Source organism: Tachyglossus aculeatus, chromosome 1 (assembly GCF_015852505.1).
Source record: "Tachyglossus aculeatus isolate mTacAcu1 chromosome 1, mTacAcu1.pri, whole genome shotgun sequence".
In the NCBI taxonomy this organism is placed as follows: domain Eukaryota; kingdom Metazoa; phylum Chordata; class Mammalia; order Monotremata; family Tachyglossidae; genus Tachyglossus; species Tachyglossus aculeatus.
Genome location: NC_052066.1, coordinates 145,584,982 through 145,607,226, shown reverse-complemented (window position 1 = coordinate 145,607,226; position 22,245 = coordinate 145,584,982). Strand labels below are relative to the sequence as shown.

Sequence of the window (22,245 nt, the reverse complement as noted above, 5' to 3'; positions counted from 1 at the left end):
CTATTAATATTTCTAATGGATTTGTAAATGTGATCAGAATTGCTAAATGTTAATCCTTTTTTTTAGGTTGCAATAAAAATAATTGACAAAACACAGCTGAATCCAACCAGTCTGCAGAAGGTAAGACTGTTTAGCCTGTTCTCTTTGTAGGTCTTGTTATAGTTAACTAACCTTCTTTGAGAGAGGAAGTAGGTCTAATTTTAGTTCAATTTTGACTGTGTGGGCACTCTGGCATTTGGAGGGAATGAGAAAGTAAAAAAATCATCTTTAAACTTTAAAAAATTGTTCTCTCATGTTTGACTGAGTCCTAGCAAACAGAAATTGAAAAGAGTGAAAGAAGAGTTGAGAAATCTTACCCTACATCCTTGCAAGTCCTTGCAGTAAGTGAAGAAGGATATGGAGTTCTTTGAGTCTCTGGTTGTTTAAACTGTGCAGACTAAGTTTTTGGAATTAGTAGTACCCCAGTTTTAGTACTAATGAATAAGCAGTCATGTTAGGTATAGTTGATCATTTTGCTAAAAATTAGGGAGAGAAGTTTGGGAAGCAGTTTCAAAATTATTGTGTTATTGAAGCTTTTGAGCAATGTTTTTTAGTGTCCTTTTTTGATTAAAGCATATCTAGCAGTGATTTCAATCAATCATGTATGTCTAATAGAGAGTAGAAAACAAGCATCATTGAAGGTTTCAGGGACGGTTGCCCAGAGGCAGGATGTGGTTGAGGGGTCGGTGGCAAGATAGATGAGATGGAGGTACTGAGGCGCAGTGAGTAGGTCATCATTAGAGGAGCAAAATGTGTGGACTGGTTTTGTAGTAGAAAATCTGGGAGGTAAGGTAAGAGGGAGCAAGGCGATTGAGTGATTTAAAGCCAATGGTAAGGAGCTTATGTTTGATGCATAAGTGGATGAGCAGACACCAGAGGTTCTTGAGGAGTGGGGAAAGATGGACTGAACTTTTTTTTTTTAAATGATCCAGGCAACACAATAAAGTGTGGACTGAAGCGGGGAGAGACATGAGGCAAGGAGGTCAATGAGGAGACTGATGCAATAATTAATCAATCATATTTATTGAGTGCTTACTGTGTGCAGAGTGTAAATATTTGTACATATTTATTACTCTATTTTACTTGTACATATCTATTCTATTTATTTTATTTTGTTAGTATGTTTGGTTTTCTTCTCTGTCTCCCCCTTTTAGACTGTGAGCCCACTGTTGGGTAGGGACTGTCTCTATATGTTGCCAATTTGTACTTCCCAAGCGCTTAGTACAGTGCTCTGCACATAGTAAGCGCTCAATAAATACGATTGATGATGATGATGCAGAGCACTGTACTAAGTGCTTGGGAAGTACAAGTTGGCAACATATAGAGACAGTCCCTACCCAGCAGTGGGATCACAGTCTAAAAGGTGACGTAGGATAAGTACTTGTTTTAATATGGTAACAGTTTGGTTAGAGAGGGAAGGGTGGAGTATAGGTTGAATCTGAGAAGCAGCATGGCTCAGTGGAAAGAGCCCAGGCTTTGGAGTCAGAGGTCATGGGTTCAAATCCCAGTTCCGCCAGTTGTCAGCTGTGTAACTTTGGGCAAGTCACTTAACTTCTCTGGGCCTCAGTTACCTCATCTGTAAAATGGGGATTAAGACTGTGAGCCCCCCGTGGGACAACCTGATCACCTTGTTCCCTCCCCAGCATTTAGAACAGTGCTTTGCACATAGTAAGTGCTTAATAAATGGCATCATTACTATTATTATTATTACAGGATTTGGTGACATTGAATATGTAGGTTGTATGTGTGAGTTGAGTAGAGGATAATGCCAAGGTTACAGGCTTGTGAGACAGGGAGGGTGGTGATGGGAAAGTCAGGGGCAGGAAAGGGTTTGAGTGGGCAAAGGAGAGATGCCCTGAAGGCAAGAGGAAATATGAGACTGCAGGGAAGGAGAGAGATCAGGGCTGGAGGTGTAGATTTGAAAAGCATCTACAAAGAGATAATTGGTAGTTGGAGCCATGGGAGTGATTGAGCTCTCCAAGGGAGTGGGTGTAGATGGAGATTAGAAGAGGGCCCAGAAATGAGCTTTGAAGAGCTTCCCACACACAGTTAGGGGGAAGGAGGCAGAAGAGGAGCTTGTGAAAGAGACTGATAGTGAGTGGCCATAGGGATAGGAGGAGAACCAGGAGAGGACAGCGTCAGTGAAGCCGAGGCTGGATAATGTTTCCAGGAAAAGGGGATGGTCGACAGGCAGCCGAGAGGTGGAGGATTAGGTTGGAGTAGAGGCCGTTGGATTCGGCAAGAAGGGGATCATTGGTGACTTTAAAGAGGGCAGTTTTGGTGGAGTGAAGGGGGCGGAAGCCAGATTGGAGGGGGTCAAGGAGAGAATTGGAGGAGAGGAAGTGGAGGCACCGGGTATAGACAACTCGCTCAAGGAGTTTCGAGAGGAGTCTTCTAGACTGTGAGCCCACTGTTGGGTACGGACCGTCTCTATATGTTGCCAACTTGGACTTCCGAAGCGCTTAGTACAGTGCTGTGCACACAGTAAGCACTCAATAAATACAATTGAATGAATGAATGGTAGGAGGAAGATGGCATTTGGAAGTTAGAAAACTCCACAACCTCCTCCCATGTGTCCCAGGACCTTGACAACTATTGTATTCAAAAAGTTCTTCCTAATTTAAATCTCTCCCTGGTGTTCAGCCAGTTTTTCTTTTGTCCTGTACTCAGCAAAAGCAATAAAGGCTGATCATGGACTGTGTCTTCCTATTATTTTTCTTACATTTGTAATTTGTTCCAAATTGACCCAGATTCTTCTTAAAATTGAACTTTTGTTAATTTGTGTACAGTATATATAATTCTTTTCAGATATAATCCATGTGGTTTTCTGGGTGCAGTTATCTCAGCAATAATTAAAGTTTGAGATCCTACTTTTAAGTTAGGTCAAAGAAGTATAATATTACAAATTTAAGCCTCTTGCAAGGCACTGCAGTAGTCCCAAAGACTTCCCTTTGATTGAATCTCCCCTGGCTAATTTGAACTTTATAAGATCAATTTATAGTTTTAATAGGAATAGGAAAATAGTTTCTCTAAAGAAGGTTGCAAAGTAGTAATTTCATGGAAGTGTTGGTCGTGGGGGGCCGGGCTGGGTAGATGAGGTGAACGTTGATTCTTCAATAGGCCAGTATCAGTGCTTCATCTTAACAGTGGATTTATTTTGCATGTGTGTGTTTGGGCAGATTACAGGGAGGGGAGGACTAAGAGACAGGACGGATTTTCTCAAATGGGGTAAGAGATGCTGGGACAGAATGGGGACTTGAGCAGGAGTCTTGGATGGGAGGAAAAATCCAACGGTAATTTTACTGGGAAAGTTAAAATTGAAAGGCTGTGTGGCCTCCCTTAAGGCACTCCCGTAAGCTAGATTTATTTTTGTGACTTAGAAAGTGAGGGGTCACCCATTGAGTTTTGCTTAATATTCTAGTTCCCTGTGCCTGATGCAGGAGTTATACTGACCTTTCACATTAACACAGATCCAAGCAGGGGCAAGTGTGTCTTTTACTAAAAATAGAAAGTGATCCTGAGCACTAGAACTCTACTTGTTTCAGCTTAGAGATGGACATTGCCTTGTGGCTCATAATCATTATTGAACTCCGTTCATTTTTCAAATATCTCCTCCAGGCTGCTACTTTATTAACCCGTTTACCAACCCATTTAGGTTTATGATTTTTATCTCCAAAAGTAGGTAGTCCCTAGATGTAACCATGCGACGAGCCTTGCCGCAGCCCAGATTTCCAGATCATTTCTAGTCCCTCTGCTGGGGATGGAGTCAATGAAACAGGATTTTCCTGTCTAGGAAGGTGGCCTGCCCCTCCCCTCTACCTGACACTTACTTGGGCCTCACCCAGCAGACTCCAACTTCTCTCTTAGTTTGTATTGCACACCTGCCAGACCTCTACATCCCAATAGTAGCCTGTTTTATTCTGGTAAACTTTGGCCATACCATGAAAAAGCTCTTGCAAAATGTTATACCCCTGTAGTGGTTCTGAAAATGATAACCGTGTCATAAAAAATATTAGTCTGGCAACCAGTTTGCTGAGAGTTATTTTAAGCTGCCCCTGAAGTCCGAGAGGAATCCCCTTAATTGCCGTTCAGCTCTGTGGTAATAAAACTTTCCGAGAGACATCGCCAATCCTTGTTGGTGCTTTCTGCGCCTGTTCCTCCCGTTGAGAAAGAAGTTTGGATGAAACCTTTGATGTAGTGAAAATCGATAAAATCAAGAAAGTGTGAGAACATTGATCTCCTGAGAGCTAAGGATGATACTGTAGATGCCAGTCTTTTAGGCTCACTTTGTCTGCAGCCTTGAGATTGTAATTATTGGCCCGAGAGTGTCACTGCTTTATCACGTATGCAAAAGGGGCCTTGCCTTCAAGGTACCCAGTGAGAAATCAATTATCTGTTGTTAACAACGTTCTCCCAAATTTGCCCTCCTGAGAAAAACTGATTCTAATGCACAGCCACCCCTTTTCTTAATAGTGACTGGGGGGTGATCATCTGTTTCGTGAGTGCACCCTAGACCCACCTCAAACTTCCTAATGCGGACTGAAGATTGTCTGTGAGTCCGCTGCAAATTTTGGGCAGAAGAATTAATTGAGGGTGCTATTTTTCTTTCATTTCATGATCCTGATTACTGCTATACTACTTTGAGCACAGCTGGTTTTTCCTCTGTTATTCTTCTCAAATTAGAAATCATCTATTTAAAAATTCTGGAATGTATTTTTCCCAAATTTATAGTGTTAGCGAATACTGAAATCAACCTTAAAGTCCTTAAGGATGTTATCCGTCCTGAAGGAAAAAAGAATGAAACATGGGCACTCAATAATAATAATAATAATGATGGCATTTGTTAAGTGCTTACTATGTGCGAAGCACTGTTCTAAGTGCTGGGCACTGTTCTAAGCGCTGGAATCAGCTCTCCCCCCCGTACCTGTCCTTGCTCCTCTCCCACTACAACCCATTCCTCACACTTCACTCTTCTAACCCCAGTCCACTCAGTGTCTCACTCCCCTTTCTCGCCATCAACCCGTTGCTCTTCAGTCAGTTGTATTTATTGATTGCTTACTGTTTGCAGAGCACTGTACTAAGCGCTTAGAGTACAGTGTAACAGAATCGGTAGACACATTCCCTGCCCCCCTCCCTTGCAACAGAGCACTGCTCTCTCCACCTTCGAAGCCCAGCTAGAATCACATCTCCTCCAGGAAGCCTTACTGACTAATCTCTCATCTCCCCCATTTTACCTTCTGTCTCTACTGCAGGACCTATGCCTATCCCCTGATTACTTAGGTACTCCCCCCACCCCCACAGCACTGGTACCTATGTATGTTGTACTCTGTTACTTCCCCTACCTGTAATTTATTTTAATGTCTGGCTTCCCCACTAAATTGTAAATTTCTTGAGGGCAGGGATGGTAGTTGCCTACTCTGTTGTTCTCTCTCTGTCATTTTCATACACAGCATCCAATAAATTGTATAGATTGATTATTATTTTGACAAGCAAATGTAGTTCTATCATTCCAGTCGTTTCTCAGGATTTTTATTCTCATTATATTTTGGATTTTGCTTCCTTAATAGAATATCACTTCTCTGGCCCCCAGAAGAAAATGATTCTTTGGTTAGTGTGTCCTCTGCTTATAAGCCAAGATAAGTGAGGCATCCATGACCTCAAAGCTCAGCTCTGATTTCCTTACCTGGTCATCCCACCTCCTCGACTAATTACAAAATGTACTGGTCTGTGCATGTCTCCCCTCTTCTGGAACACAGCACTTTTTCCTTGTACACTCTCCTCTGCTGCCCCCCCCCCCCCCCCCACTTTTAAAATTATTCTGGTAACGGAGTAAATAAGCAGCTGAAATAGTGGCTATTCCAGAGACAGCATTTGGAATATTGATTTTCCTTATTGGGCCTAGTCCTGAGAAGTCTGAATTTCTTCTTAGCCAACAGCTTAAAATAAGCACTAACATGAAATCTATATGCTTGACTTCTTTTTAATTTCTCATTTTCAAATAATGATAAAGAACTTAGGTGTTCAGTTCACAACATGACATTGATATTTTGAGGATTAAAAAGTAAAGAGCTTAAGGGGGTAGGTACAAAATAACTGCATAAGAAATTTGCAGTTACGTAATTACTACTGAAATAACCCTTATGGTAGTTTTCAAGTTTTCAGTGGGTTCTCCAAAAACTTCCCAACTCTTGTTGCCCCCGCTGAAGCTTCTGCCAAGACTGCGGCTGCCCCCATCATAACTCCTGTCACTCCAACCACTAATTCCCCCCCCACGCTGCTTTGGACTAATCAGTGATAACTGAGATTTGGCTCTCTTTGCCATTGAAGTTTAGGCACAGCTTCTCAGTAGAACTGGGTTTGGACCTTGAGTTTAGTGAATTTTCTGACTCTTGTAGTGACTTTACTTATTTTGATGCACAACTAGGGTAAATGGGAAGATGAGTCTCCCTGTTGCTAGGCTTCATGAAATAATCAGTAGTACCTATTGAGCACTTAGTGTGTAACCCGTTGCTGGCAGGGAATGTCTTTATTATTGTATTGTACTTTCCAAGCGTTTAGGACAGTGCCCTGAACACAGTAAGCGCTCAATAAATATCATTGAATGAATGAAAGTCCTGTACTGAATGCTCAGGGAAGTACAAAGCAGCAGAGTTGATAGATGTGTTCCCTGTTCACAAGGAGCTTACGAATTTGTGGTATTTATTTATTAAGCGCTTACTTTGTGCTGAGCACTGTACTAAGAACTAGGTTAGATTTATTCATTCAATCGTATTTATTGAGCGCTTACTGTGTGCAGAGCACTGTACTAAACACTTGGAAAGTACAATTCGGCAACAGATAGAGACAGTCCCTACCCAACAACAGGCTCACAGTCTAGAAGGTAGAAGATACAGTCCCTGTCTCACTTGGGGCTTACAGTCTAAGTATGAGGGAGAATAGCTCTTGAATCCTCATTTTACAGATGAGGAAACTGAGGCGCAAAGAGGTTAAATGGTTTGCCCAAGATCACACTAGATCACGCTGCTTCTCTTCACAGAAGAAAGACGCCTCTCTGTGCTCCAGTTTCTTAAAAGAAAAATAAACTGTTCATTTCTTGCCATCCTTTCCTCTCACTGTTGCTTTGGCTTCCAGTAGACTGGGTGCTCCTCAGTCAAGCTGCTTCATGTTGTCTCATCTTGAAACCAGTTCATCAGACTGACTTCAAACATTCAAGCTAAAAGCAAGCTTACATAGCACAAATTCCTTATGTAAGTTGTAATCTAAGACTTCACCATTCATATCACCATAGTATTGTACATTTAAGGCCTCTGCAGACGTCACATTCATTATGCTCCTTAAAGGCCCTGAATGCTAGCTAAGTTATTGCACATTCCTTTTAATGTCTGATAGTTGAATAAACAAGAAATATTAATAGATGCCATGGAGGTTACACCATTTAGTGGTGGTGCTTGGAACGAACCATAACCATAGACAAGGTGTAGGCTCATGTTTGCACTTCAGGATGGATAATTTTGGACTCCTCAGTCAGTCAGTCGGTCATATTTATTGAGCACTTACTGCATGCAGAACACTATATAACGACAGCGGTATCCTCAGAGGAACTCTCCTCCCTCCTCTCAAGTGCTACTCCGGCCACCTGTGCTTCTGACCCCATTCCCTCTCATCTTATGAAATCTCTCGCTCCATCCCTTCTCCCCTCCTTAACTTCCATCTTCAACCGCTCACTCTCCACTGGTTCCTTCCCCTCTGCCTTCAAACATGCCCATGTCTCTCCCATCCTAAAAAAAACCCTCTCTTGACCCCACCTCACCTTCTAGTTATCGTCCCATATCCCTCCTACCATTCCTTTCCAAACTCCTAGAACGAGTTGTCTACACGCGCTGCCTAGAATTCCTCAACAACAACTCTCTCCTCGACCCCCTCCAGTCTGGCTTCCGTCCCCTTCATTCCACGGAAACTGCGCTCTCAAAGGTCACCAATGACCTCCTGCTTGCCAAATCCAACGGCTCATACTCTGTCCTAATCCTCCTCGACCTCTCAGCTGCCTTTGACACTGTGGACCACCCCCTTCTCCTCAACACGTTATCTGACCTTGGCTTCACTGACTCCGTCCTCTCCTGGTTCTCCTCTTATCTCTCCGGTCGTTCTTTCTCAGTCTCTTTTGCAGGCTCCTCCTCCCCCTCCCATCCTCTTACTGTGGGGGTTCCCCAAGGTTCAGTGCTTGGTCCCCTTCTGTTCTCAATCTACACTCACTCCCTTGGTGACCTCATTCGCTCCCACGGCTTCAACTATCATCTCTACGCTGATGACACCCAGATCTACATCTCTGCCCCTGCTCTCTCCCCCTCCCTCCAGGCTCGCATCTCCTCCTGCCTTCAGGACATCTCCATCTGGATGTCCGCCCGCCACCTAAAGCTCAACATGTCGAAGACTGAGCTCCTTGTCTTCCCTCCCAAACCTTGTCCTCTCCCTAACTTTCCCATCTCTGTTGACGGCACTACCATCCTTCCCGTCTCACAAGCCCGCAACCTCGGTGTCATCCTTGACTCCGCTCTCTCATTCACCCCTCACATCCAAGCCGTCACCAAAACCTGCCGGTCTCAGCTCCGCAACATTGCCAAGATCCGCCCTTTCCTCTCCATCCCAACCGCTACCCTGCTCATTCAAGCTCTCATCCTATCCCGTCTGGACTACTGCACTAGCCTTCTCTCTGATCTCCCATCCTCGTGTCTCTCTCCACTTCAATCCATACTTCATGCTGCTGCCCGGATTATCTTGTCCAGAAACGCTCTGGACATATTACTCCCCTCCTCAAAAACCTCCAATGGCTACCGATCAATCTGCGCATCAAGCAGAAACTCCTCACCCTGGGCTTCAAGGCTGTCCATCACCTCGCCCCCTCCTACCTCACCTCCCTTCTCTCCTTCTACTGCCCAGCCCGCACCCTCCGCTCCTCCACCACTAATCTCCTCACTGTACCTCGCTCTCGCCTGTCCCGCCACCGACCCCCGGCCCACGTCATCCCCCGGGCCTGGAATGGCCTCCCTCTGCCCATCCGCCAAGCTAGCTCTCTTCCTCCCTTCAAGGCCCTGCTGAGAGCTCACCTCCTCCAGGAGGCCTTCCCAGACTGAGCCCCTTCTTTCCTCTCCCCTCGTCCCCCTCTCCATCCCCCCGTCTTACCTCCTTCCCTTCCCCACAGCACCTGTATATATGTATATATGGTTGTACATATTTATTACTCTATTTATTTATTTATTTATTTATTTTACTTGTACATTTCTATCCTACTTATTTTATTTTGTTGGTATGTTTGGTTCTGTTCTCTGTCTCCCCCTTTTAGACTGTTAGCCCACTGTTGGGTAGGGACTGTCTCTATGTGATGCCAATTTGTACTTCCCAAGCGCTTAGTACAGTGCTCTGCACATAGTAAGCGCTCAATAAATACGATTGATTGATTGATTGATTGATTGATTGATTGACAAAGCAGATTTTCAGTCTTTTTGATGGGTTCTACTCGTGGCCGTGTCGTTATGTCTGCTGGGTGATCTTGTTGCCCCAAGAAGTCACTTAAATTCTGTGCATCAGTTACCTCAAAAGTATAATGGGGATTAAGACTGTGAGCCCCATGTGGGAGATGGCCTGTGGCCAACCTGGTTAGCTTGGATCTACCCCAGCACTTATTACAGTCCTTGGCACATAGTAAGCGCTTAACAAATACCATTTTTAAAAAAAAACCAACTTGAGTTTTTCACTCGCATTTGTAAAAACAACAGTTTGTTTTGAAGAAATTGCATTATTAGTACAGGCATTATTTCCCCTGGTCGAATTAGTACAGTACTTAGCATCGTGTAGATGCTGAAAAAGTCATGTGATGATGATGAGGGTGGTAATGGAAAACTTGACCCTAGAAATGTAAATTGTGGATCCTTTGTACTAACTACTGGGATTCACCTACCTCTTCCTGTACCCTTGTGTTCGTCCATACTTAGAAGGGTTAGCAGAAGCATTCTTGTAGGAATCTGACCTTAGTATCTTGCTACCCTGGGTTCCTAATTCTGAGCAAATAGCAGCTGCAAAGGGTATCCAAAGTCCTGGGCCCTGGGTTGTTTTTTTTTTTTTGGTTGTTTTTTTTTTAGCTGATATTGTATGTGAAGATTTACCAGCTGTGATTTATTGTATTTTTGCAGATAGTGGGAAGTTAGGCACGGTGCACTATGCTCATGCTGAAAAAATGGAAAATTATGTGCTAATATTCACTTATGCACTGGGGAAATGGCTTATTTTAGCACAGTCACTCTGTCACTGCATGGGAATTGTACATGTGTTAGATTATTGGCCTTGCTAAAACATGACACAGGGTTATCTGAGAGCTTCACAGTGGTCTTAAAACCATTCTGAATCCCAAATATATTTAGGAATATTTTGTTTTCAAATGCAGGGCATAGATATGAGGCAAGATCTTAAGGCTTTTGCTCCTTTTGCATTTGCCGGTCACTCATTCAGTGTTACTGTCTCTGCAAATATCTGAAACTGATGTTACTTCTTTCAGCTTCTTCTACTCTCCACCAAAAAGACCCTTCATTTTAATAGATTATAATTAGAAGACTATTATGGAATAGGTGGTGTTGCGCCAAACTTCCTGTGTTTCTTTTCTGAGCACATAACCCCTGTACCGTTTGTCATTTCACTTGTTGAAGAAAGAATTTTCAGCCGTTTAACTCAGACTTAATGGTCCTCTGCAATTAAAACAAAGTGGCTGGCTCTCAAATGGAGTGTCCTCGAACCAGAAAAGACAAACAGAATGGATGTACAAGAAACAACTTGGAATTTCAATATCAGTTAAGAACACTTTGTCATTGAGAACTGAGGAGAGATTAGTCAAATTTGCAGATTTCTTGGGATAAACTTATTTTTTTTTTCATGGAATAAGATACTACCTTTCACTTCCAGTGAAATAAAATAGAAAGCACAAGAAGCTTTTCTTAAATGTTGTCAAGGCGTGCATCTGTATTTGCCCAGACTCAAGGCTCTCTAAATTTTTCCCAGCCTTCATGTTATCACTTGACTAAATGTGTTCATTTTTTCTGGAGGCTGAAAGAGGATCCTTAAAAGGCTTAAATCCTGGGAAGTGTGCTTTTCCATTATGTCATTCTTCAATACTGATTTCCTTGTATTTAAGGAAAATTTACAGTTTTATTTTATTAGGTTCAAATTGCAAAGGGCTTCGAAGATCCATTGTAATTCTAGGACTACACAAAACCAAAAAAAGTTACACAATTAAATAGGAAGTTTAGCATAGCATTTGGATTGGGTAAAAGGCAAAAGATCTTCAAAGCTGAATTAAAGAACAATCATTTCTTATCAAAAGAATTCCCCACCCAATCTTCCTAAAAAAAAAAAAAATCATCAGGTCCCTTTGATGCCTTGCTTCTCAACTTGAAAATGCCCTGGCTTTACACTACCAGTCTGACTTTAAAATTTAGCATTGGAGAGCAGGTGAAAGAAATAAAAGGGACAAGGGCAGGTTGTTTGCCAAGTCTAGAGAAGGATGAACAACCAAAAAAGTATCTTCTCATTTGATTGTCTTTCCTGTTGTGGGTTGGGTTTTCCCCTTTCTAGAGTTGCTGAACACTGGAAATAGTATAGGTCAGAGTGATCCTGGTTTCCCCTTAGAGCAGCCAAATTGCTTATCTTATTACATAAAAACAGATTGCTGAGCTGGAAGAAGACAGTTGGGAAAGTCATGGAATCAGTAGTATTTATCGGCCATCTACTGTAAACAGAACACTGTACCAATGCTGAACACTTGGGAGAATACAATAAAGGTAGAAGGCATGATCCCTGCCCTCAAAGAACTTACAACCCAGTAAGGATACCAACACTAAAGTACATTACTAGTAAGTAGTAAAAGTTACAAGTCTAAAGTGTCCCCGTGAACAGAAATAAGCAATTCCATTCTGGGTCAGTCCAGTGGGCAGGATAGACCATTTATCCAGGATTCTTGCTGAGAACTCACTGGGAAGAAGAGTGAGTCGGCTCTTCAGGATTGGGTTGTACCTTCTAACATCCCTAACTTTTTCCTCTGAAAACCTAGCACAAGCCTATTCGTGAGGAAGAAGCCCTTCTCCAACGGTCCTAATGTCCCACACTTTTCCAAAACTCTAATAACCCATCATGTACCTTTCAACTGTGAATTAACCAAACCCTCTTGAACTTTCTGAGGTTCTGATGATTTTTCTGCTTTTACAACTTCCTGTGGGAACAAATCCTGCACACGTACCCCTGGCTGGAGGAAGATTAGTGTTCCTGTTCTGGAGACTGGCAGTAGCAGCTGAGAAGGTAGAAAGAAAGGAGGATCAGTTGGGGCTCGGCAGCTTCAGTGTTAACAACAGGCGTGGGGGTTGGTGAATGTATTGCAAGTAATTGGCAGTAACAACAGTGTCGGGACATGTTGGGAGCCTAGAGAGGGGAAACGGGAATGGCAGATGGGGTCAGGGGTTGAAAAGCACCATAAAAAGCATGGTATCATCCCCATTTCCTGTTTGCTAGCCTTCCGGAGGAGCATCAGCTGTTATTTTGGCATAACTATCATTTTTCTCCTTCCATACATGGCCCCCATTTTGTTTTTCAGTACCAGTCAATAGGTGGTATTCATTGAGCGCTGACTTTGTGCAGAGCCCCCTACTTTGTGTTTGGGAGATCATAATACAGTAAGCCTATCTTCCCATAAATTCAGGATTCATCTCATCAGTATAGTTTCAAGAGAGTTTCTTAAGGACCCCAAAGATAGCTGTGATCAATTTGTGCTGCAGAAGATTGACAGGTACAGAAATCAGTCTTGTGGAATATCCAGATGCCACATTCCCCTGGTTCCTCCTGACTAGCCTTGGAGCCCGAGGTAATGTGTGGTTAAGACTGTCTTGTCGAGAGCCCTTGGCTTCAGTCTCGCCTCTTCTGTCAACCCCCCCGTTTTGGTTGTGTCTCCCAGCTCCTGTCCACCAGAGCCCTTCCCTTTCCTCTGTAAAATCAGTAATGATAATAATGGTATTTAAGTGCTTACTATGTGCCAAGCATTGTTCAAAGAACTGGGATAGATACAAGTTAATCAGGTCAGACACAGTCCCTGCCCCACGTAGGGCTCACACTCTTATCCCCATTTTACAGATGAGGTAACTGAGGCATAGATAAGTTGTGACTTGCCCAAGATCACCCAGCAGTCTTGCGATGGAGCTGGAATTAGAACCCAGGTCCTTCTGACTCCAAGGCCTGTGCTGTATCCACTAGGCCATGCTGTTTTAGGAAACTATCCCTAATTGGGTTAGTTTGGTCAAAATTGTTGACCCACTCCTCCTTAGCTCTCTTTTGGAGATATTAGTTGTGTGTACCTGTTTTTTTGAGTGTATTCGTGTTGCTCGTACCTCTGCTACTAGAGTATAATAGAATTAGTGGACATGGTCCCTGCCTTAAAGAAGTTTACAATCTGGAGGGGGAAACAGATTTCCTCCTATGTGCAATTTATTTTAGTATCTAAGGTAGTGTAGATCTATGTGCGTAAGTGCTCAGGGGGTTGTGAGTACTTAATTACGTGCCTAGGTACAGTGGAAGTACTGAAATAGCAGTTGGATAAATAAGGTGGAGAGAGTAGAATCAATTAGAGAAATCCTGGAGATGTGATTTTAGAAGGACGTTAGAGATTTATAGTCTCCCAAGTGCTTTGTACGGTGCTCTGGATACAGTAGGTCCTCAATAAATACCATTTTCTGTTGGTTGATTATATCTTAAGTTTAGAGGCACACACAGATCAAAAATCTCGAGACCCAGATGTTTGTCTGGCCCACCATCTACAGTGGCAGTCTAAAGAAATTACTTTAAATTCCTCAGGTTTACTGGGCATTAGTTTTGAAAGATTTTCCGATTGGGGAGGACAGAAACCTGAATTTTCCTGCCCCCATCCATATAAACTCCAGTCAGACTCGGTTCAGAAAAGGTTGGATCAAATGGTAAAATTTTGGATCCATACAATGCCTTTCAAGGGGTGGCCTTTTCTATTCAGGCTTTGTTGGAAATCCAAATGAGAAAAAGGTAGACCGAAACCAGAAACAGGGCTGGTGAACAAAATAAAAATTCAGTGTATAGAAATGACTCCAGGGTAACAGGAAAAACTCAGGCGGAAAGATCAGGTCACCCCTGTACCTCTTAATGGCTTAGAAACAGGAAGGAATTCTTGTTCTCCTTTCATCTCCTACATAATCCAGTAGGGAGTTCTCCCAGCTCAGCAGGTATCACTCCCTGAATGGGAAGAAAATCCTTTAATGGCAGTACATAATGTGCGTACTGTGAGCATAACATTCAGGGAGTTTGATTTTGTTCATATTTGATAGAGAATAAAGACGTTCCAGGCATCAGATTACAGCCAGTCCTCCAAAATACTATATCTTGTGTCTCCAAATCCTGATAGGATTGTTTTTCCGCGGGAAACACTTAATGTGTTAAAGCATCTGGAACTTGGCAGTTAAAGAGCTAGCAACATACGTTTATGATTAGATGTTATTTTTAAAAATATATAACTAATAGGAATGGTATTTCTAGACTAGAGTTAAAAATCTAAAGTGAAATGGGCCCTCATATTTTCAGGAAGGACACAGATAGTAAAGTAAGTGAAATCAGTGAGTAATCTTTTGATTTTAGACTAGGTGCTTGTGGCTGGAAGGAACTGCCTGAGAGATCTAATCCAGTTCTTTCCAGCCTTTATATCTGGAACATCCTGGACATGGGATCATTGTCTTAGACATTTCTGTGCATGTACCTGAGCTCGCACCCTGGCTTACTAGAAAAAGGAGGACCTGGGTTCTAATCCCACTCTGCCACCATCTCCCTGTTGTGTGATCTTGGGCAAGTCATTCAGTATCTCTCTGCCTCAGTTCCTCATTTGTAAAATGGTGATTAAAAAAAACCCTTTCTCCCTTCCTTTTGGTCTGTAAGCCCCATGTTGGACAGGGTCTATGTCTGATCTGCTTATATAGAATCACCCCAGCGCTTAGTACGGTGCTTAGTATTAATTAGCATTTACTGGGTTCCTGATCTTAAAGCTGCCTTTTTAACACACCATAGTTGCCCACACTTTTAATTCAACGTCACTGAGCCCAGAAAATTTTGGGTGCCATTGAGAGCTCCCAAGCCACACACTGGTGAACTATATAACACAGTCCCCTAGACTGTAAGCTCACTGTGGGCAGGGAACGTGTCTTCCGTCTCTGTTATATTGTATTCTCCCAAGCACTTAGTACAGTGCTCTGCACACAGTAAGCTCTCCATAAATGTGATTGATTGATAGCACGGAGCAGTTGGGAAGCAGCATGGCCAAGTGGAAAGAGTGCGGCGCTGGAAGTCAGAGGGCCTGGGTTCTAATCCGGGCTCTACCACATGTCTGCTGGGTGACCTTGGGCAAGTCACTTAAATTCTCTGTGCCTCAGTTACCTCATCTGTAAAATGGGAATTAAGACTATGATTGTCTTGTATCTTTCTCAGCACTTAGTACAGTGCCTGGCATGTAGTAAACACTCAACAAATATGAGTTGTTTTTGGTTTTTTTTTAAAAAAGCACTGAGCTAGTCCATCCCCCAAGCCACCTGACATCAGGAAAGAAGGCTCCACAGTCTCTGAGGGCAATTCATTTCATTTCCTCATAGTCCTCGAGGTCAGGAAGTTTTCTGCACTTGCTGAGGCGTGGTTCGGTCGTGACTGGAGGGAAAAGATGGGCGATAAGACTTGGAGATCCCTCTAATTGTGGCTTCAGTCTGCTGTGATTTCATCTCATTCCTGCTTGTCTTGGCTTCAGAAGTGGAGAACGGCTGGTGGTAGTCATCTTAACATTTATTTTTCCAAAATGTCACCCCTGAACTTCCTTTGCCCCAAACTAAGTCCCAGATTTTTTTTTCACCTTTCCTTGGATTTACTTTATAACTTTTCTGATGACCCTCCCTCCTTAATTCTCTCCACTTCCTTTTGAAATAGGAAGCTTAAAACTGTACACCACCATAGCAAAGACCTAAGTATAAATGGCATAACTAAAGTGGGAGGAATAATTGTTTTCCTGTTAATCGTTTTTAAGAATAGCCTCACTAAAAAAGCAGAGTATTATCATGGCTCCTCATGTTGTTTGTTGTTTTGCAGATCTTTTCTGCCTTTGTTCAGTTAGTCATTTCCCATCCTGCATTTGAGTAATTTGTTTTTCTTCCCTAACCTTGTCTGTGGGAAAGCTTCAGTGTTTCCTACTACCTGTACCTCCCACCAGATTCCAGGGAGGGGGAAATGGTTATAAAAAGCTACTCAGTTGAATATCCACGATTCAGTGATTTGGGTTCCCTTCTGGTCCTACTGACCTAATGTATATCCATTGTGTTCAAGCACGGAACGAGCATTCATACTGTGGGAGGAAGTGTCCATCATCTTGTATTTGAATGTGATACGTAAATTCTACACAATCACTTCTGCTGAGGAAAAAGAGGGATATAAAATATTGAAGTCATACTGGCTTGGGGGAGTAGAAAATTGCTCTGTTTCCACAGGATGAACCAAAAGGGAATTGACTTAAAGTGCGAGGTATTAGATTAGATATTAGGAAGAATTTCCTAATTATTACAGATTGTACAAAACGGGAACATGCTCACAAGGGAGATAGTGAAATCCACTTTTTGGAGAAAAATCTTTCTCTTTTGTCCCATAGTGAGGTTTAAAGAGTGAAAGAGCCGAAGAGGGAAAGGATTAAATCTGTTCCCTTCAGGATTCATTAGCGGTGTGCAAATTGGGTTAATTGTAGCAAAGAGAATTTAGCTTCCTTTGGGAGAGCCATTTTTCCACTCATCGCTAATGTTCCTTTTCTCACATACTTGAGAGGTACTGTAAGGTATTCTCTTGTTCAACAAATCCTTGCCCATCACCCTGTAGAAGGAACTCACCCTTTGTGAGTTCCGATACACATCTACCAGGCTTTTGAATTAAGTAGAGAGGCCTGTTCCAACACTAGTTTTCACAAATAGGTACACTGTACCCATGGTTTCTCTGACAGTTTCTCTTAGAATCACCACGAAGCCTCCTTTTCTCTGGGAGGGCTTGCCAGAAAAGCTGGAGTGTAACTGAAGATGTAAAGGCTCCTTTGTCCTCATTTTCAGGCCCAGCCCTGAAATCATGATCTTTTAGAGGAGGAAAAACATGCACTCTGTTTTTTAAGTTTCTTCCTCTTTAGTCTTGTAAAGCCATAGCCAGTTAGGGAAGAAAAAAAATTCACCTTTGTAATTCCACACTAGAGTTGTATGAAGGCAGTAGGCAAAGGGATGAATGAAGCTATAGGTAGTGGCTTTGTGTTTGCTAATTATGGGCAGGGATTGTGTCTTATATTGTTAACTTTGTACTCTCCCAAGTGCGTGGTACAGCGCTCCCTATACAGTAAGCGCTCAATAAATACTATTGACCCACTGTTCGCATGTGACACCCCAACCCTTTTGTCAAATTGACATATCTTTACATCCATCTGGGCCATTGGGGAAATCTAGAGGGTCAGTTTTCACTTGGCCAGGGGCTGGCTCTTGATGACTCACCAAAGTTTTTACTTTTGTTCCCTGCTCTCCAACCTCCTCCGAGCAAGCCGCTTGTATCCAGGAAAGAGAGTGGCAGAGGAAAGCAAAAAGAAGTTCGGCGTCTCAAACATCCCATATTACCCAGTAATGATCTTAGCTCCAATCTGCTCCAGTATCTTAGCTTGATCAGAACTATTACAGTATCTCCTGGTGGGCTTAAGGCAACCCAGTGTTTCCCAACTAGTGATCTGGGAATGAGCCCAAGTCCACAGATCTTGTTGTTGCTAGTCATGAGAAACAGTGTGCTTGGTTGAAAACTGGAGGCTGAGGTCAGGAAAAGCAAGGGGGGGATAATGGTCGAGAGGTGATTCAAAAAACAGGACTTTCCAGAAATATTTTGTGGCCCAGGAAAATATTAATTATTTTGCTCTGATTTGTGTTTGAAGTAACGGCCCATTCAGCTGCGGCACTAGTTTTTCAAGTCCAGAGATGGTTAGGAAACACTGATGTAGGGTAGAGGCAGGACGTGGACCACGGGTTGGCGGCGAGACAGGAGAAATTGAGGCACAGAGACAAGGTAAGCATCAGAGAAGTGGAGTGTGTGGGCTGGGATGGAGAAGGAGAAGGAGAGAAGGGAGGTGAGGTAAGAAGGGGCAAGGTGATGGAGAGCTTTAAGGCCAGTAGTGAGGAGTTTTTGTTAGGTACGGAGGTGGATAGGCAGCCAGGGAGATTTTTGAGGCGGGGGATTAGATCAGCTATTAGGAAGAATTTCCTGATTATTAACACATCGTGCAAAATGGGAACATGCTCACAGGGGAGATAGTGAAATCCACTTTTTGGAGAAAGATCTTTCTCTTATGTCCCGTAGTAAGGTTCATAGTGAGGTACCTAGTGTCCCGTAGTAAGCACTTAATAATGAAGGTAGGGATGTCGGGTTTCAACACGGAATATTTTTTCTTTGTGGCTATAAGGTTAATACTATTTAAACCAAAAAAAGCCAAGACTACAAAATTTCACATTTACCCATTGACAGACCTAAACAAAAACTGACTTTTATGCAGTGTGACCTAGTGGGAAAAGCATGGGCCTGGGAGTTAGAGGATCGGGGTTCTAATCCCAACTCTGCCAGTTGCCTGCTGTGTGTGACCTTGGGTAAGTCACTTAACTTCTCTGTGTTTCATTTCCCTCGTCTGCAAAGTGGGGATTTGATGCCTTTTCTCCCTACCTTAGACTCTAAGCCTCATATGGGACAGGGACTGTGCTGACCTGAATAACTTTTTCTACCCCAGTGCTAAGAACAGGGTTTAACACATAGTAAGCGCTTAACAAAGATGATAGTGTTGATAACAATAATATAATAAATGCATGAACTACTATTGCAAGTTTGCCGTGTATGTATTCCTATATTGCCACAGCCTTTTCATTTCTGATATGAACCTTTTTTTTTAATGGCATTTATTAAGCGCTTACTATGTGCAAAGCACTGTTCTAAGCTCTGGGGAGGTTACAAGGTGATCAGGTTGTCCCACGGGGGGCTCACAGTCTTAATCCCCATTTTACAGATGAGGGAACTGAGGCCCAGAGAAGTTAAGTGAGTTGCCCAAAGTCACACAGCTGACAATTGGCGGAGCCGGGATTTGAACCCATGACCTCTGACTCCAAAGCCCGCACTCTTTCCATTGAGCAATGCTGCTTCTCTGTGAGGCACAGAGAACCTTAACTTCTCTGTGCCTCAGTTACCTTATCTGTAAAATGGGGATTGAGACTGTGAACCCCATGTGGGACATGGACTGTGTCCAACCTGATTAACTTGTATTTCATTCATTCATTCAATCGTATTTATTGAGCACTTACTGTGTGCAGAGCACTGTACTAAGTGCTTGGAAAGTACAATTCAGCAACAAATAGAGACAATCCCTGCCCACAATGGGCTCACAGTCTAGTACGGGGGAGACAGACATCAAAACAAGTAAACAGGCATCAGTAGCATTATTGTACATAAAAAGAATTATAGGTGTATAGATACATCGTTAATAAAAATAGAATTATAATTATAAATATGTTCATATCTATACAAGTGCTGTGGGATGGGGTGGGGGGTAGAGCAAAGGGAGCAAATCAGGGTGATGGGGAAGGGAGGAGGAGCACACAATTTTTTTATGTGCTTTTAGACACATAAATTAAAATAAATTAAAATAATTTTAGGAATTAAAATAAATTATTGACTGTATAATTGAATAAGCATGTCTATGCAAATGCTGAACATTGGGATAGTTACATTCTTAAGTTCTAGAGATGGCTGATGAGGTCTTAAGCAGCAGCTTAAGCAGAAGCAGCGTGGCTCAGTGGAAAGAGTACAGGCTTTGGAGTCAGTGGTCATGGGTTCAAATCCCGACTCTGCCAATTATAATAATAATAATAATAATAATGGCATTTATTAAGCGCTTACTATGTGCAAAGCACTGTTCTAAGCGCTGGGAAGGTTACAAGGTGATCAGGTTGTCCCATGGGGGGCTCACAGTCTTAATCCCCATTTTGCAGATGAGGGAACTGAGGCCCAGAGAAGCAAAGTGACTTGCGCAAAGTCACACAGCTGATAATTGGTGGAGCCGGGATTTGAACCCATGACCTCTGACTCCAAAGCCTGGGCTCTTTTCCACCGAGCCACGCTGCCAGCTTTGTGACTTTGGGAAAGTCACTTAACTTCTCTGTGCCTCAGTTCCCTCATCTGTAAAATGGGGATGAAGACTGTGAGCCCCCCCGTGGGACAACCTGACCACCTTGTAACCTCCCCAATGCTTAGAACAGTGCTTTGCACATAGTAAGTGCTTAATAAATGCTATTATTATTATTATTATTACTATTAACAGCTTGCGGTGCTGGGAATTGAGGAGGTGGGATGTTGGGAAGGTGTTAAATCATCATCATCAATCGTATTGAGCGCTTACTGTGTGCAGAGCACTGTACTAAGCGCTTGGGAAGTACAAGTTGAATATGGGGAGGTCTGAAGCTTTTGAATTCAGGAAGAAGGGGCATCCAAGAGGAGAGACTAGGGTGAATGAGGTACTGGTGGTGAGAGAGTCAAGAGCAAGGAACAGTTAGAAATTTAGTTTAGAAGAGAGCAAGTTGGGTGAAAAGAGTAGGGTGGGGTAAGTTGGTGGAGCGGCTTGAGACGGATTGTGAGTTTTCCCTTGATGCAGAAGGACTTGGAAGTCAGTTGAGGGTTTAAAACCCTCCCCACCCCTCGCACCCTTCCCCCTCCCTCCCCACCCTCGACAGCTGCTGCCAAGTGTGGCCTCTGGAACCCCCGCTCCGTTTTAAGTAAGACCCCTTTCATCCTGGACCTTTTCCTTTCCAGTTCTCTACTCCTCCTCGCCCTAACTGAAACATGGCTGTCGCCGGACGACACAGTCTCTTCTGCTGCTCTCTGCAGTGCAGGCCTCTTCTTCTCCCACTCCCCCAGACTCACCGGAAAAGGAGGAGGTGTCGGTTTCCTTCTCGCCCCCCAATGTCGCTTTCGCACTATCCCTCCTCCCCCTTCCCTTTCCTTCCCTTCCTTTGAAGCCCACATTATTCGCCTCTACCACCCCCTCCAGATTCTTGTAGCCGTCATCTACCGCCCTCCCTGCCCCACTTCCAACTTCTTTAACGACTTTGACCCCTTCCTCACCATCCTTCTCTCCTTCTCCATGCCCACTCTGATCCTCGGAGACTTCAATATCCACATGGATATCCCTAACGACTCCTCTGCCGCCCGCCTTCTATCTCTCCTTGACGCTGCCAGCCTCTTCCTCCACCCCACCTCGCCCACTCACCAACTTGGTCATACCCTCGACCTCATCATCTCCTACCGCTGCACTGTGTCCACCCTCACCAACTCTGTAATCCCTCTCTCTGATCATAATCTTCTCACCTGCCTCCTCACTCACACTCCTTTCCCCTGTAAATCCGTATTACTCCCTCACAGAGAGCTCCGCTCTCTGGACCCCACCCATCTTTCCGAGCGCCTCACATCCCACCTCGCCGCCCTCTCCTCTCTACCCAGTCTTGATGATCAGATTACTGCTCTCAACTCTACCCTTTCTACTCAGCTAGACTCACTCGCTCCCCTTTCCCTTCGCCGCTCTCGCACCACTAACCCACAGCCCTGGATCACTGCCACTGTCCTCCTCCTTCGCTCTTATGCTCGAGCTGCCGAACGCTGCTGGCGAAAGTCTAAACACCATGCCAACCTCGTTCACTTCAAGTTTATCCTTTCCTGCCTTAACTCAGCCCTCTCTTCTGCCAGACAAAACTATTTCTCCTCCTTTATTGACACCCATGCCCATCACCCCCGCCAGCTCTTCCGTACATTCAACTCCCTTCTCAGGCCCCCGGTTCCTCCCCCTCCTCCTTCCCTCACCCCCAGCGATCTGGCCTCCTACTTCATTAACAAAATTAAATCCATCAGGTCCGACCTCCCCAAAGTCTCTTCCCCCCTTTCTCCATCCCCCGGCTCTCAACACTCTCTGCTACTCTCCCATTCTTCCCAGCAGTATCCTCAGAGGAACTCTTCTCCCTCCTCTCAAGTGCTACTCCGGCCACCTGTGCTTCTGACCCCATTCCCTCTCATCTTATGAAATCTCTCGCT

General features: G+C 43.7%; 1 protein-coding gene across 3 annotated transcripts in view; it reads left to right on the top strand.

Annotated features, from left to right (window-relative positions):
- Positions 1-22,245, top strand: part of MARK3 (microtubule affinity regulating kinase 3) — a 117,802-nt gene that overhangs the window by 27,681 nt on the left and 67,876 nt on the right. For all 3 annotated transcript variants that reach the window (XM_038752872.1, XM_038752791.1, XM_038752710.1), the window contains exon 3: positions 67-120. In XM_038752872.1, the coding sequence (XP_038608800.1) occupies positions 67-120 (54 nt within the window). The remainder of the gene's footprint in view (positions 1-66; positions 121-22,245) is intronic.